Source organism: Trichomycterus rosablanca, chromosome 10 (assembly GCF_030014385.1).
Source record: "Trichomycterus rosablanca isolate fTriRos1 chromosome 10, fTriRos1.hap1, whole genome shotgun sequence".
NCBI classification, from domain to species: Eukaryota; Metazoa; Chordata; class Actinopteri; order Siluriformes; family Trichomycteridae; genus Trichomycterus; species Trichomycterus rosablanca.
In genome coordinates this window covers 10,163,759-10,180,032 of record NC_085997.1, presented here as the reverse complement: position 1 = coordinate 10,180,032, position 16,274 = coordinate 10,163,759, and the positions used below count along the sequence as shown (strand labels likewise).

Sequence of the window (16,274 nt, the reverse complement as noted above, 5' to 3'; positions counted from 1 at the left end):
ATCAGCCAAATGGTTTAAATAACTGTAAAGCTTTCAATGTTGTCTCTTCTGATTTGTTTGTAGTAAAATAACACTTTTCACCACTTCAACACTTTTTCCTACGCCTAAAAGTAAACACATTTCCACATAAACTATAAATTTAAAGGGTAAATGTTATGTTCACCTTTTTTATGCTTTGTTTAGTTCTTTTACCTTTGGTTAAGTCATGTAATAATTAAGCAATGTGGAGCAATGCATACAGGCCAAGAAAGACATCACCAATTAATAGAAACTATGTTTGGCCTATAACCCCAACCCACCCTCTCACACACCCTTTAGAAGTACTTAAGTATATTCATACACATGCATATGCATGCTAATGTACATATAGTTATGGCTTTATTGGCCCAATCCAATGTGCAATACTTGTCACTTATCACCTTATATTTAAGATTTAATCTATATTTAATCTGTACCATATACTGTATACTTGGAACTGCACCTTCTTGCACTTTCTAATTCCATTCCATTGTTTATTTACACTCAATCCATCCTCATTATCAATAACTGCTCTGTAGCTATGCAGTATATGTAAAACTCAGGTTACATTCAATCAAATTTTTTATAGTGTGTATTTGATTTGATGTACAATGCTACTGGGACTCTTTCCCAGGATTTTTCTTCAGGATCAATAAAGTGTCTGTCTGTCTGTCTGTCATCCATCCATCCATCCATCTATCCCACAGCTTTTCCCTTCACTATTCATTTTGTAATTTTACATATAATAATTCTCACTTATGTTACAACCGTTTCATTCATTCATTCACTCACTCATTCACTCATTCCTGTATGAATCCATTATGTACAGATGATGGTTTCTACCAAATATCACAGTCACGAATGGGAAAACAACATCCACATCCTTTCCCATACATTATATTCATATATGTAAATAATTATTTGACAAATGCAACTATATTTACATTAATACATTAAGAAGTCCATTAAGAACTACATTATTAAACATTTTACATTGTAAATGTTCGTACACCAAGATTACCGTCCAAAATTACCGTCCTTTAACGGCGTCCTACGTCAGCGATGACGTAGTCACCAGGAACTACGATTCTAACCACACATCTACAGGTGTAGTTGGAACTACACAACTTTACCACAGTAGTTACGAACGTTCGTTGGAACCATGCTTTTGAGAAACACCTGTGTTGCCTTATGATGTTTTGAACTATGCAACTTACCAAGGTAGTTACAACAGTAGTTCGAACTACGGTTTCGGGAAACACTTGAATCGCAACTGCATCGTTCCAACTATGTAAGTTGCTACTGTAGTTAGCAACTATGCTTTTGGGAAACGCACCCCTGGTCAGTAAGAGTCAAGATGATTGATCTCTGTATGCTCTCTCTATGCATCAAAGTCACGGTTCCTCCAGGAACCTTTCTCTAGGATGTTTATCAGGGGCGGCTCATTCATTAGGGCGATCAGGTGACGCACCACCAAAGGGTGAAAGGGAAGAAATTTTTCTATCACATTCAACCAGTGTTAAACTAGCTGTGACTGTTTTGGAGTCTGTCTTGCCTCGGAATATCGTAGTCCAATCAGCGTCGAGCTGTGTTCCGTACAGTACCGCCCCTTTTGGGGCGACTGCAGCCTAACTGAAATTCGGCCCGGATCGCTCTCATAGACTCTCATGTTATACCTCTTTTTTTCGTATTGCCTGCGTCACACGTAATCGTTCCTTATTTGGAAACTAAACGTGATGTTCCGTATTTTTATTAATGGGAGAGATATGCTGCAGATTAGACTAAGACAGGGCGATGTGTATGAAACAGAAGGAAACTGCTGCTACAGTGGGAATTACAAAGCGTTTGGTTATTATTTTACGTATTGTAGTATTCACTTTTAGTCTGAGTAACGCCGTGTGTAGGGCGAAAGTAAAGTAACACACGCAGGGCCGGCACTTTTCTCACTGGCCCCTAAGCAACGCAGTCTAGAATTGGGGCTGCATGTAAGTGTGAAGATGGATTATGTAAAAATTTTGTTTGCACTATTGAGAAAAAATTTTACATGATGTTCTTTATGTTGTTTTGCCTAAAATATGGTTCTGATTTATTATTATAAAGAATGAAAATAATAAATGTTAAACAGCCTAAATAAAACCTTTTGATAATGTTCGTATGACTGTGTAAGACCCGCTATATTGTTTATAGGTGCAACCCTAACCGCCTACCCCCCTCAGGTAAACACCCGCCATACCACCCCCCACCCTATGCCTTCCGCCAACCCGTCAGCCCAGGGTGTTCCTTATTTCCAGTTCTGAAAGTTGGCAACCCTAGTTGGATCTGCTGCACCTAAAATAAAATGCTGTCTGATGAAGACTGAATTAAATTGTTTGTTTGAAGGCTTTACTTAATTTTATGATTAATGGTAAAGCTGGTCTGTCTCCATGTTCAAAGTTATTTGTGAGGGCAAACTGACAGATGACTTAAGATGTTAATTATTTAAGCTTTAATTTACCCATTGAACGGGTCACCTTGGCCATCATCGCAACACATTGCCCCCCCCCCCTAAAATGCCTCTTTGTATGGGTTGAGACAAGGCAGTTGGAAAAATTAATTTTCCAAACCAGAAGTGCCAAAAATTTCCACACACCTCTGCAGTGACTTGTTATTTCAAAATGTGTAAATAGCTGTAGGTGGAGCAACAGCTTAGCTGCTTGTATGGCAAAATCTGTATATAATTAGTGGGCAAAGGTAGTGGTAGCCATCACACATCAGAATCAGAATCAGAATCACTTTATTTCGCCAGGTATGTTACACATACGAGGAATTTGCTTTGGTGATACACTCAATGATACACACAACAGTCCACATAGTAGTACAAACAATACACATAATAGTACAGACAATTACACATGTATGACATGTAACATAGAACATATTTAACAGACCCGACAGCACACAGACTGTTAACCAGTATTTACCAACATTTGCCCAAGAGAACAACTTTGGTTAAAAAGTGTTACAGCTCTGGGGAAAAAGCTGTTAGCGTGTCTGGATGTGTTTGTTTTTATTGTCCTGAGTCTTCTGCCAGATGGAAGAGTTTGAAAAAGGTGATGTCCAGGATGAGAGGGGTCTGTTGTAATTTTGCCGGCACGCTTTCAGCACTCTGCTGTTGTAAATGTCCTGAAGCGTTGGCAGACTACATCCAATGATCCTCTCCGCTGTCCTGATTATACGCTGGAGTTTGGCTCGTTCATGTGATGTTGAGGAACCAAACCAGATGGTGATGGACGATGTAAGGATGGACTCTATTATTGCTGTGTAGAACTGGATCAGCAGACTCTGTGGCAGGTTGAATTTCTTTAGCTGTCTCAGGAAGAACATTCTCTGCTGAGCCCTCTTGGCAATGGAGAGTGTGTTCTTTTCCCACTTTAGGTCCCTGGATAAGGTGGTGCCCAGGAACTTAAGTGACTCCACCACTAAGGCCATAGAGCCATTAATTGTGAGGGGGGGTAAGGAGGGAGCGTTGCGCCTGAAATCCTCCACCATCTCTACAGTCTTTTGTGTGTTGATCAGCAGGTGGTTGTCGCTGCACCAGGAGACCAACTGCCCGACTTCCTTTCTGTAGGCAGACTCGTCACCATCGGTTATGAGGCCCACCACAGTGGTGTCATCAGCAAACTTAAGGATCTTTACAGCTGGTTCCTTAGAAACACAGTCATTGTATGACACATGCTACTGTACTTGATAGTATGATAGTATGAAGAAGTGCATGCTGTACACTGTAGCATAGTTGTGTAGTCACATTAGAATACTTGTGAGTAAAGTGGTATGTAGTTTGGGGCAGAATCTGTGGTCTGAGGAGATAATACATTTCCCCCCGATTTTCCAAATACCAAATACTCGATTGCATTACGCTTCCTCTCTACTGATCTCCACTATGACTGAGAAGAGCCGTGACTAACACACTCCCCCCCCCCCCCCCCCGACAAGTGCAGAAGCAGACTGCATCTTTTCACCTGCACAAGGCGAGTTCATATGTGTAGGTGTAGGTGCCCAGTCTGCTGAAATTCAAACTGACGAGTTCGAGATGTGAGCTCTGGTGTGCTAGCGTGTTTTATCGCCCAGGTGTAGCGTTGGATAGAGCTGAAACTCAGCTTTATTTTGTGTATTGGGTTGGTGTAACACCCCAGTAAGTAAAACATTTGAACTTGCCAGGAGCAGTACAGCCTTAATATTACCTACATTATTTTATTTTCCCACTGCATACAATTTATATTTAATTAATTCATGCAGTCCTGGTTGAATGCATTAACATAATCTAAATATAAATATCTAGAAATAGCGTGCTTTAAAAAATAGTCGCCCCAACCTGATTTAAATAACTTATACAAATTTGTCAAGTTCACTGGTTTCAGATCATAATACAAAATGTAGAAAATTACGAAGCAAAATGCAGTTATTATGTTATTTTATTTATTAAACAAAAATGTTATTCAACATTGTTGCTCTAATTCAGATACATTTCTGGGGGGTTCAAACATGTGTTATCCAAAACCATAATTTGACAATTTAACTTAAATTGTGTTGCTCATTCTAGTTGCATTTATACTGTAGATTATGCTCATTTAGATCATTTTTCTTCAGGATTTCTTTTACAGAGCAGAAATTATAGTGCCATTGATCAGTGCAAATTGTTCAGGCCATTAAGCAGGCAAGCATTTTCATTGGTGACACCACCACTGTTGCCTTGTTGACATACAGATTATTATCCCAGATGTCCCAGGTCCCTTAATGACATTATTGTGTCATTTAGGCAAATGTGAATTGAGACTTTATGTACCTCTGTGTTACAACCTGGGATGCCCTAAAACATGCCGTGTGTAGCTACTTATGGTTATTGCTAAGCTAAAAGTTAGATGCCCTTTTTCAGAACTACTAACAGAGGTGCTTTAATATACATTTTTTCACTCTAGTACAAATGGGATAGGTGTATCATTTAGCTAAACCCTGTAGATGAGTTAATATGGATACTGAAACACCATGTAAAAATTATTTAGAACACAAGGGTTACATGGGTAACTTTCAGATTGTGTTAAACATATGTAGTCTATGAACATAAAACATTAATTTCACTTATCAGTGTCATCACCATCTTACATAACACTACTAGCCATAGTGACAGATAATTTATGAACACAGATGGCAACTTCTATAATGTGAATTCAATAATTGAGTGATAATTAATATTGAACACAGGCAGTGGCTTTATAAGCCACCCCCTTTTTACCTTCAAATGGTTTCAAATTAAGCATTTACTGTGTGTGCAGCATGTGACACACACCAAAACCGGTGAGAGAAAATCAGGAAGGAGTAATGTTAGCTATTACTTTAGTAATTGTAAATGTCCATGTTTTCCAATGACTTGTCAAAGATGGGTATCTTGAAGCATGCATTTCATGTACAGTTTAATGGTCTCGTATCCCATCCTGCTTGGGAGTGAATACAGTTAAAATTGAAGGTCTACATACACTTACTACATACACCGACAAGGCATAACATTATGACCACCTTCCTAATATTGTGTTGGTCCCCCTTTTGCTGCCAAAACAGCCCTGCAACTGCGATGCACTGTGTATTCTGATACCTTTCTATCAGAACCAGCATTAACTTCTTCAGCAATTTGAGCTACGGTAGCTCGTCTGTTGGATCGGACCACAGAGGCCCAGCCTTCGCTCCCCAGTGGAAGAAACCCCAGTAACTTTGCAGTTTAAGGAAAGCTATTTTTCTGTTCCAGCATTACTGTGCCCCTGTACACCTGTATACCTTTTACTTAGTGTCATCATCCTTTCCTCTTTTTCTTTTTTAGGCTCAAGTTTAATCGTTTTCATCACTTCATCAATTTTTTGCAGCTTTTGTCTTATTGCAGTATTTCTCTCTCCTTTGTATGTGTGTACATGTGTCTCAGCTTCTGCTAACCCTAATGCCTGGCACTCACAGTCACGTAAGTTGATAATGGCAGAAATAAATGCATTTTATTATGTTATTTTAAATAATAAATTAAAGTTCACTGCATAATTTGTCTTTTGATGTTTGACGTCTAAAAATTATTCAAACATCCAATAACACTATTATTGTAAAATTCATCTCTTTCATTAAATTACTTTAATTTAGCCACAATGACAATTCTTTGTGTGTGAACTAGAGGCTTTTCACAGCATCTTAAGGGGGTTCAAGTTAGACTTTTAATAGGCCACCACGAAAATCATAACTTTGTTTCTTTTGAGCTACTTAGAAGTTGACGTGTGCTTGTGCTTTGGCTCATTGACTTAATATAAACTTATTGGGCTTTATCTTAACACTAAGATATCTATACACTAAAATAACTTTACAAAATATGTAAAGTTATTGCTAAAATTCTAAATTATGCTCCACAAAACACTCCAAGTCTGTAGTCGGTTTTAATTACATTCTTATGTAATTTATTAAAGTTTAGCGGCATTAAAGCTAATATTACACAGTCTTTATACATTGATCAGCCATAACATTAAAACCACCTCCTTGTTTCTACACACACTGTCCATTTTATCAGCTCCACTTACCATATAGGATCACTTTGTAGCTCTACAATTAATGACTGTAGTCCATCTGTTTCTCTGCATGCTTTGTTAGCCCCCTTTCATGCTGTTCTTCAATGGTCAGGACTCTCTCAGGACCACAACAGAGTAGGTATTATTTGGGTGGTGAATTATTCTCAGCACTGCACTGAGTTTTTAAACATCTCACTGTCACTGCTGCACTAAGAATACTCCACCAACCAAAAATATATTCAGCCAACAGCGCCCCGTGGGCAGCGTCTTGTGACCACTGATGAAGGTCTGGAAGATGACCATCTCAAACAGCAGCAATAGATAAGCGATCGTCTCTGACTTTACATCTACAGGGTGGACCAACTAGGTAAGAGTGTCTAATACAGTGGACAGTGAGTGGACACAATATTTAAAAACTCCAGCAGTGCTGCTGTGTTTTATCCACTCATACCAGCACAACACACACTAACACACCACCACCATGTCATTGTCACTGCAGTGCTGAGAATTATCCACCACCTAAACAATACATGCTCTGTAGTGGTCCTGTGGGGGTCCTGACCATTGAAGAACAGCATAAAAGGGGGCTAACAAAGCATGCAGAGAAACAGATGGACTACAGTCAGTAATTGTTGAACTACAAAGTGCTTCTATATGTGTAAGTGGAGCTGATAAAATGGACAGTGAGTGTAGAAACAAGGTGGTTTTAATTTTATGGCTGATCAGTGTATGTATTGCAGTTTTTTTCCATCATTGTTTATCACAATTCACTTGTTCTTCTTGTAGCGTGTTTAGATTTTTCTGCATCTGAACTTATACATGTGAACTTAGAACTTTCTACAATTTCTGTCTTTGCAGAATTTTTTGTCATTCAGTTTTTCAAACTATTTTAGTATAATAATTTTTAAAGCATCACCAGTTCATCAGAAACATTCCTTCAAGATTTCATGAGTACTTTTTAATTTGTTGACATTTAATTCTTGTAAAAGTACACTGGCATGTTGTTTTGACTAGCAAGTTCTCAGCTGTTTGCTGACCATATTTCTCTCTCGTTCTTTCTTTCTCTCTCTCTTGCTCTTTCTTTCTCTCACTGTTTCTTTGTCTCTATCTGTATCTCAAATCCCCATAGTGCGCTTTGCTCAGTACAGACTCCAGGACATAGCACTAAAGCCATTGCTCTTTGAGGTGCCCAGCATCACAGTGGACTCAGTGTTTACAGGACGCGAGTGGCTCTTCCAAGAGATCGATGCTCAGCTGAACAGCAGCAACCATGTCACCAACCGTGGTGTGGTGCTGGTGGGAAACATTGGTTTTGGCAAGACAGCTATCATCTCCCGTCTGGTGGCGCTTAGCTGCCATGGCAACCGCATGAGGCAGATTGCATCAGAGAGTCCACAGGCCTCACCTAAACGTAAGTAAGGATTTTTTACTGTTTAGGCTGGAAAAGGTCTATAAACCCTTTTGTTGAAAGAAAAGACTATAAACAGTTTTAGCAGTGATGAGATCTCAGGACTGACAATGCATATGGCTTAAAATTTTAAGGTTTACATGTTTTTAATTCTGGACTGTAAATTATTATTCTATGTTTATGAGACTTTAAAAAGTCTCCCTGAGAAATTTCCCTGAATAATATATGTAAAAGACCATGTAATCTCAGTGTTTCTTAAATGTTTTTGCAGATGGAGATGGGCTTCCTCTTACACAGCCTCAACCATCCCATGGAACTCTTGGTGGTGGCAGCTGCCCTGGAACTCCAGAGATGAGGAGGAGACAGGAAGAGGCCATGAGGAGAATTGCATCACAGGTAAATACATTTACATTTGCACTGGATGTGTTTATCTAAAGTAAGCTACAGGAGGCAAGCCTAGTCCAAGTACACATTTATTTATGAGCTGAAACATGTTCAGTGTGATTTAAAAACAAAGCTTTGACTACACCGTTATTACTACTACTATACACTGATTAGCCACCTCCTTGTTTCTACACTCATTGTCCATTTTATCAGCTCCACTTACCATATAGAAGCACTTTGTAGTTCTACAATTACTGACTGTAGTCTATATGTTTCTCTGCATGCTTTGTTAGCCCCCTTTCATGCTGTTCTTTAATGGTCAGGACTCTTCCAGGACCACCACAGAGTAGGTATTATTTGGGTGGTGGATCATTCTCAGCACTGCAGCATTGTAGTAAAGGAATAATGCTGATCAGGGTGTGTCTCTCTGTGCACAAGGCTGATTAGTATGAGAACTCACCTCGTGCAGGTGAGAAGATGCAGTCGGGTACTGCTCACGTGTCGGAGGGGGCGTGTGTCAGTTCGCTCTCCTCAATCAGGGGCGGCGGTTAGCACCAGTAGAGAGGAAGCATAACGCTATCAGGTAAAAATTGGACGCGCTAAAAATGGGGAGAAAAAAAATCTGAAACAATAAAGTGTGGCAAATATGCAACAGTATAAGACATCAGGAAGGTAGCATATACTCTGTATACATCAACATTCACTGTCATCATACAGAAACTAATACATACATGATCAAAGTTGAAGACAACATTTATTACTAATTTTACTTTTCCTGTGACCACATGCTTACACATTCACACTTGCTAACATGCTTAAAACCCTATCACCACATGTTCAGGCTTACTGTCTTAGTCCCAGTCTGTTGCATTATGCAGATGTGTTTAAAAAAGAAAAAAATAGCTTTGCCATTGAGCGTCATGAAATATTTATACCTCTAGAATGCCAGTCCTCAGTCAGGATAATAGATCTTATAAGCTAATGCATTAATAATTGGCTCCACTCTGTTCTGTTGCTTTTCTCTGTCTCATTCTCTTTCCCTTACTTACACACACATTAGTCACTCCTCCGACTTTTATTTCCACTTTATTTTATTGTTTTATGTGTGGATGAGTTTTAGTTCCTTTTGATTAGTAAAAAAAATATACACTGAAATTGTATGGACCATAATTTGTGATTGTGGCTATAAATATTAAATGTTCAATAATCTTATATTGGTAATTTTTATTTCATTTTACTTTATTACATTACTGTAGATACTACAGATGGACATTCGTATATTACATTATATCTTTTTTTGCCTAATTGTCCTCCCAATCTAGTTGTATCCAATTACCCAATTGCATTTTGCTTTCTCTCAACTGCTGCTGACTTCTACCTCTGACCGTACCAGTACGTGTGCAGTAGCCAACTGCTTCTTTTCACCTGCACGAGGCGAGTTCACATGGGGCTCAGTCTTGCATACGGAGAGTCACACACTGATCTCCACTATTCCTGTGTCTCTGCAGGGACCATTTAACAGCAAAGTTTGTAATTAGTTATGAGGAATCCCCTCTGTAATCCAACCTAATGGGCGAGCCAGTTATTGTCTATGTAGGCACCCAGCCTGCTGGTAGCAGAACTGAGGTCCGAACTCACGAGTTTGATATGCCAGGTCTGGTGTGCTAGCACCTGATATCACATTAGAGTTAATTATTTGCTTTATTATTTCAGAGCAGTTATTGTTTGTCACAAAGGTGGGGAATGTAATAAGTAATGCTAATTTGTGTTTAATACATGTTAAGAAGAGTGATTTTTTTTCATCATTATCATCATCAATATCATCATAATTAGCTTTTACTGTATTTAGTCTGATAAAGTTAACAATACGATTATTATTACTATTATTATTATTATATAATTTGGTTAAAAAATTGACAAACGTAATATGATAACTTACCATTTATGTTAGAAATACGAAGAAAATATCATATATGATCATTATTTTATATATGTAGATAGATATAGAACATATATACAACCCCAAATCAGAATAAGTTGGGACAGCATGTAAAATGCAAATACAAAAACACACAGAGTTTCTTACATTTACTTTGACTTTTATTTGATTGCAGACAGGATGAACCTGAGATATTTCATTTTTTATCTGGTCAACTTCATTTCATTTATTAATAAACATTCATTCCTGCATTTCAGGCCTGCAACACATTCCAAAAAAAGTTGGGACAGTAAAGCATTTACCACTTTGTTATGTTGCTATTCCTTTTCACCACACTTAAAAGACGTTTTCTCTCATTCTTCCTGCAAACACGTCTTAAGATGTGCAACAGTACGGGGTCGTCGTTGTCTCATTTTTCATTTCAAATTTCTCCACACTTTATTGGGGACAGGTCAGGGATGCAGGCAGGCCAGTCCAGTACCCGTACCCTCTTCTTTCTGCAGCCATGCCTTTGTAATGTGTGCAGCAGATTTTTTCCAAAAAAGACCTGGAATGCTGATTCATCTGACCACAATACACATTTCCACTGTGTGATGGTCTATCCCAGATGCCTCTGAGCCCAGAGAAGTTGATGGACATGGTTAACATAAGGCTTCTTTTTTGCACAGTAAAGTCAGCCTTTCCTGGATGCTGCTTTTGTTGACATCACCTGTTTGGAATCACATAATTATTTAGTTTTTTCACCTCATTACTAGCCCTAAATTGGCCCGTCCAAACTTTTTTTGGAATGTGTTGCAGGCCCGAAATGCAGGAATGGAGGTATATTAACAAATGAAATGAAGTTGAGCAGACAAAACATGAAATATTGTGAGTTTAAACTGTCTGCAATCAAATAAAAGTCAAAGTAAATGTAACAAAGCATTCCCACATCAAGCACACTATCACCACAGTTTGACTGATGATATAACTGTAGATAATGTGTAAGCTAAAATCCACACTGTTCTTTGTAGGTGGTGGCTTATCACTACTGCCAAGCTGACAATGCCTATACTTGTCTGGTGCCTGAGTTTGTGCACAATGTGGCTGCACTGCTGTGTCGTGCACCACAGCTTAACACCTACAGAGAGTTGTTACTGAAAGAACCGCACATTCAGAGCATACTCAGTCTACGCTCCTGCGTGCAGGACCCATTCAACGCCTTCACACGTGGAGTCCTCGAACCACTTCAAGCACTTTACAAAGGTGTGTAAAGAGACGTACATACATACAGATGTACTTAACACGATTATTTATTAAAGATGTATGTCTTTATTCATAATATAAAATTGTTTTTCAGGGAGGAAGATGACTGCAGATGAACACTTCGTTATCCTCATAGATGGTCTAAATGAAGCAGAGTTCCACAAGCCTGATTATGGTGACACTATTGTCACATTCCTTTGTAAGACCATCAGTAGGTTTCCAGCCTGGCTTAAACTAGTGGTGACTGTAAGAACCTCACTTCAGGTAGCTAAAATAGACATTTCTTCTATTACACAATTTAAAAGTGCAACAAGTTTTCAGTATGCAATAGTATTCATCCCCTAGCCTCAGTACTAAGTGGAACATCTTTTTGCTTTGATAATCGCTAAGCCATTCCGAGAAGTGCTAACAGGCCTCTGACAGCTCTCTTGTGGAATCTTTGCTCATTCTTCTTGTGCGAAAGCTTTAATTTGATTGAGATTTGATGGCTTTCTTTAAATCTCACCAAAGATCATCCTATGGTTGCCACTGACACATTTGTCCCAGCCTTCATGAAGTCATCTTATAAGTCAGCTTTCAGCTTTTGTGAAAGCTAGCATGTTTGCAACACACCTCGAACACTTGAATCACAGCTAAAGCAAATTAAGTGTTGTGATGGAGTTTTCAATGGTTTAAACATGTTGTAATTTATCACAGGTCATGCAGATTTGCAGCTTGTTTTAAGATCAGTAGTATTCTGTAGGAGCTGACTAATTTGTGACATGACAGTATGTCATGTTCTACAGCCATAATTTATGAGAGAGAGGGAGACAGTACTGTGCAAAAGTCTAAGACCTGGCTTTGATGGTTTTAGCAAAGATTTATTGACACTTATTTTTAATCTCTTTATTTAGATACAGAAAATACAGGGAATATGTACACAAAATTCCAAAAAAATAGAACAGAATGGCTTCTAAAGGTAAAAGTCATTATTTTGTGTTAAACTCCCTTGGCACTAAGCACATATTAAACGATTTTTGGGGAGACCTGAAGTTTTTTTTGAAGTAATCTTCTGGTATATTATACCTTGCTTCTTTCATCACAGAGTTCTTCATTACATTTAGGCTGTCTGTTATTTCTTTCTCTGTTCAAGTGATCCCATACTGCCTCTATAGTATTTAGGTTTGTACTCTGCGGGGGCCAGTACATGAAGCTGTTGCTTATTAAGCCATCAGTGTTTTATCTCTCCTGAAATCATGCTGAAAACTAAAGCATTTCCAATCAGGAATGGCATGATGAATTAAAACCTGTCTGTACTTTTCAGCTTTTGTAATAATATAAATTTGGACAATATCACCAACACCACTGGCAGAAATGCAGCCCCAAACCAGGACGAACCCTCCACCATGATTCACTGAATGCTTCAAGCACTTATTCTTCCATCTCTTATACGTTAAAGTTGCTTAAAGTTACTCTTATACATTTTATATATTATATAATATATATTAGCAATATGTATTATATATTATATATATTACATATTAGCGATATATATTACATACACTGATCAGCCATAACATTAAAACCACCTCCTTGTTTCTACACTCACTGTCCATTTTATCAGCTCCACTTACCATATAGAAGCACTTTGTAGTTCTACAATTACTAACTGTAGTCCATCTGTTTCTCTACATACTTTTTTAGCCTGCTTTCACCCTGTTCTTCAATAGTCCGGACCTCCACAGGACCACCACAGAGCAGGTATTATTTAGGTGATGGATCATTCTCAGCACTGCAGTGACACTAACATGGTGGTGGTGTGTTAGTTTGTGCTGTGCTGGTATGAGTAAATCAGACACAGCAGCTCCACTCACTGTCCACTCCATTAGATACTTCTGCCTACTTGGTCCACCTTGTAGATGTAAAGTCAGACACACTCGCTCATCTATTGCTGCTGTTTGAGTTGGTCATCTTCTAGACCTTTATCAGTGGCCACAGGACGCTGCCCACGGGGCACTGGTGGCTGGATATTTTTGATTGGTGGACTATTCTCAGTCCAGCAGTGACAGTGATGTGTTTAAAAACTCCATCAGCATTGCTGTGTCTGATCCACTCATACCAGCACAACACACACTACCACACCACCACCATGTTAGTGTCACTGCAGTGCTGAGAATGACCCACGACCCAAATAATACTTACTCTGTAGTGGGCCTGGGAGAGTCCTGACCATTAAAGAACAGCATGAAAGGGGGCTAACAAAGCATGCAGAGAAAGAGATGGACTACAGTCAGTAATTGTAGAACTACAAAGTGCTCCTATATGGTAAGTGGAGCTGATAAAATAGACAGTGAGTGTAGAAACAAGGAGATGGTTTTAATGTTATGACTGATCTGTGTGTATTAGCAAGTTTCCCATGAATTAACTCATACAACATATGTTGTATAAGGCATTTTTTGCAGCTGTCAATTTGACATGAAATAGTGGACAAATAAGGGTGTTAGCATTAAGGTGTTCATTAAGGTTTAAGAAAGCCATGTTTCTGGTATTGCTTAAGTGTAAGGTCACATTAAGTTCTTCCTGCTTTAGCCTGTAGAAGCCGTTTTTTATGATTTTTTTAATATTTCAATATTTTGCAGGACATCACAAAGCCTCTTTCATTCCATTATATTTCTCTGGATGACCTGGAAGAAAATGATGCTATCGACCGAGACCTGCAAGCTTATGTGCTACAGCGTGTGCATGGCAGCCATGAAATCCAGAGCAACATTTCTCTCAATGGCAAGATGGACGGTGCTGGCTTCGCCAAACTCAGTGCACACCTAAAGACCCTCAGTCATGGCTCTTTTCTCTACCTAAAGCTAACTTTTGACCTGATAGAGCGTGGCTACTTGGTGCTCAAGAGTTCTGGCTATAAGGTGGTGCCTGTGAGCCTGGCAGAGGTCTACCTGCTACAGCTAAACATGCGTTTTCCTACACAGTCATCATTTGAGCGTGCACTGCCCTTGCTCAACGTGGCATTAGCATCACTGCACCCACTCACTGATGAACAGATCTACCAAGCGGTTAATGCCGGCTCCCTTAAGGCCATGCTTGACTGGGATGACTTTCGCCAAAGGATGGACCAGCTGAGTGTGTTTCTGGTGAAGAGACGAGATAATACTCGTATGTTTGTGCACCCATCATTCCGTGAATGGCTTATATGGAGGGAGGAAGGAGAAAAGACCAACTTCCTTTGTGATCCCAGGTAGGGGATTTGAATTGCATTTTAAAAAGTATGAAACAAATATGCCAGATTGACACTCAAGGATAAAAAATGAGGGGGCACAATATAAGAACATTTGATTGATTGTTAGATAATTATTTAGAGAGTGACTTACCTAAAAGGAAGGTCATGTCAAATGAAAGTAATGGGAATTCATTGTTTAAAAGCTTAAAACAGTACAGAATTGGCAAATATGTCCAAGTGATTTTATTTTTTAGACAAAGTTCAAAAAAGCAGTATTTTCCAGAAAACTATGTTTTACATCATCAAGATTTATTTCATTTTAATTTGGACCAGCTATGTTTACTTTCTCAAATTTTAATTTTCTTTCTTTCCTACTGTTATAGGAATGGGCACACTTTGCTGGCCTTTTGGTTTTCTAGACAGACAAACAAACTCAACAGGCAACAAACTATAGAACTTGGCCACCATATACTCAAAGCACATATATTTAAGGTAAGTATGTGCCCATCATATCCTACAATTCTTAAACACAGGACAAATAAATAACATGACATTAGTTGAAATAGATGAGTAAAAATCAGTAACATTGGCATCATAGACAAGTAGTTTGTTTTTTTAGGCTTTCAGAAATGACATGCATTCATTTTTTACAAACCCAAATTACAGACCCAAAGATTGAACATTAAATGTTATTTCTCTTGAATGTTTATTAACTGCCAAATGTACAAAGTAAGGATTTACAATGTTTTCACTTATCGTTATACAGCCATAACATTAAAACCACCTTGTTTCTACACACATTGTCCATTTTATCGGCTTTACTTACCATATAGAAGCACTTTGTAATTCTATAATTACTGACATAGGTCCATCTGTTTCTCTGCATGCTTTGTTAGCCCCTGTTCTTCAGTGGTCAGGACTCTCCCAGGACCACTACAGAGTAGGTATTATTTGGATGGTGGATCATTCTCAGCACTGCAGTGACACTGACATGGTGGTGGTGTGTCAGTGTGTGTTGTTCTGGTATGAGTGGATAAGACACAGCATCGCTGATGGAGTTTTAAACACCTCACTGTCACTGCTGGACTGAGAATAGTCCACCAACAAAAAATATATCCAGCCAACAGCACCCCGTAGCCTTCGAGACTGATGAATGTCTAGAAGATGACCAACTCAAACAGCAGCAATTGATGAGCGATTGTCTCTGACTTCTACAAGGTGAACCAACTAGGTAGGAGTGTCTAATAGAGTGGACAGTGAGTGGACAGTGAGTGGACATGGTATTTAAAAACTCCAGCAGTGCTGCTGTGTCTGATCCACTTTTACCATCACAACACACACTAACACACCACCACCATGTCATTGTCACTGCTGGGTTGAGAATGATCCACCACCTAAATACCTGCTCTGTGGTGGTCCTGTGGGGGTCCTGACCATTAAAGAACAGGGTGAAAGCTGGCTAAAAATGTATGTAGAAACGAAGATGGACTACAGTCAGTAATTGTA

The 16,274-nt window shown here is 38.9% G+C and overlaps 1 protein-coding gene across 1 annotated transcript in view; it reads left to right on the top strand.

Annotated features, from left to right (window-relative positions):
* tanc2b (tetratricopeptide repeat, ankyrin repeat and coiled-coil containing 2b) overlaps positions 1 to 16,274 on the top strand; it is a 149,422-nt gene that overhangs the window by 106,264 nt on the left and 26,884 nt on the right. Inside the window, exons 9-14 of the mRNA XM_063002824.1 lie at positions 7,717 to 7,998; positions 8,267 to 8,391; positions 11,329 to 11,560; positions 11,655 to 11,824; positions 14,179 to 14,786; positions 15,152 to 15,260. Coding sequence (XP_062858894.1) covers positions 7,717 to 7,998; positions 8,267 to 8,391; positions 11,329 to 11,560; positions 11,655 to 11,824; positions 14,179 to 14,786; positions 15,152 to 15,260 — 1,526 coding nt within the window. The remainder of the gene's footprint in view (positions 1 to 7,716; positions 7,999 to 8,266; positions 8,392 to 11,328; positions 11,561 to 11,654; positions 11,825 to 14,178; positions 14,787 to 15,151; positions 15,261 to 16,274) is intronic.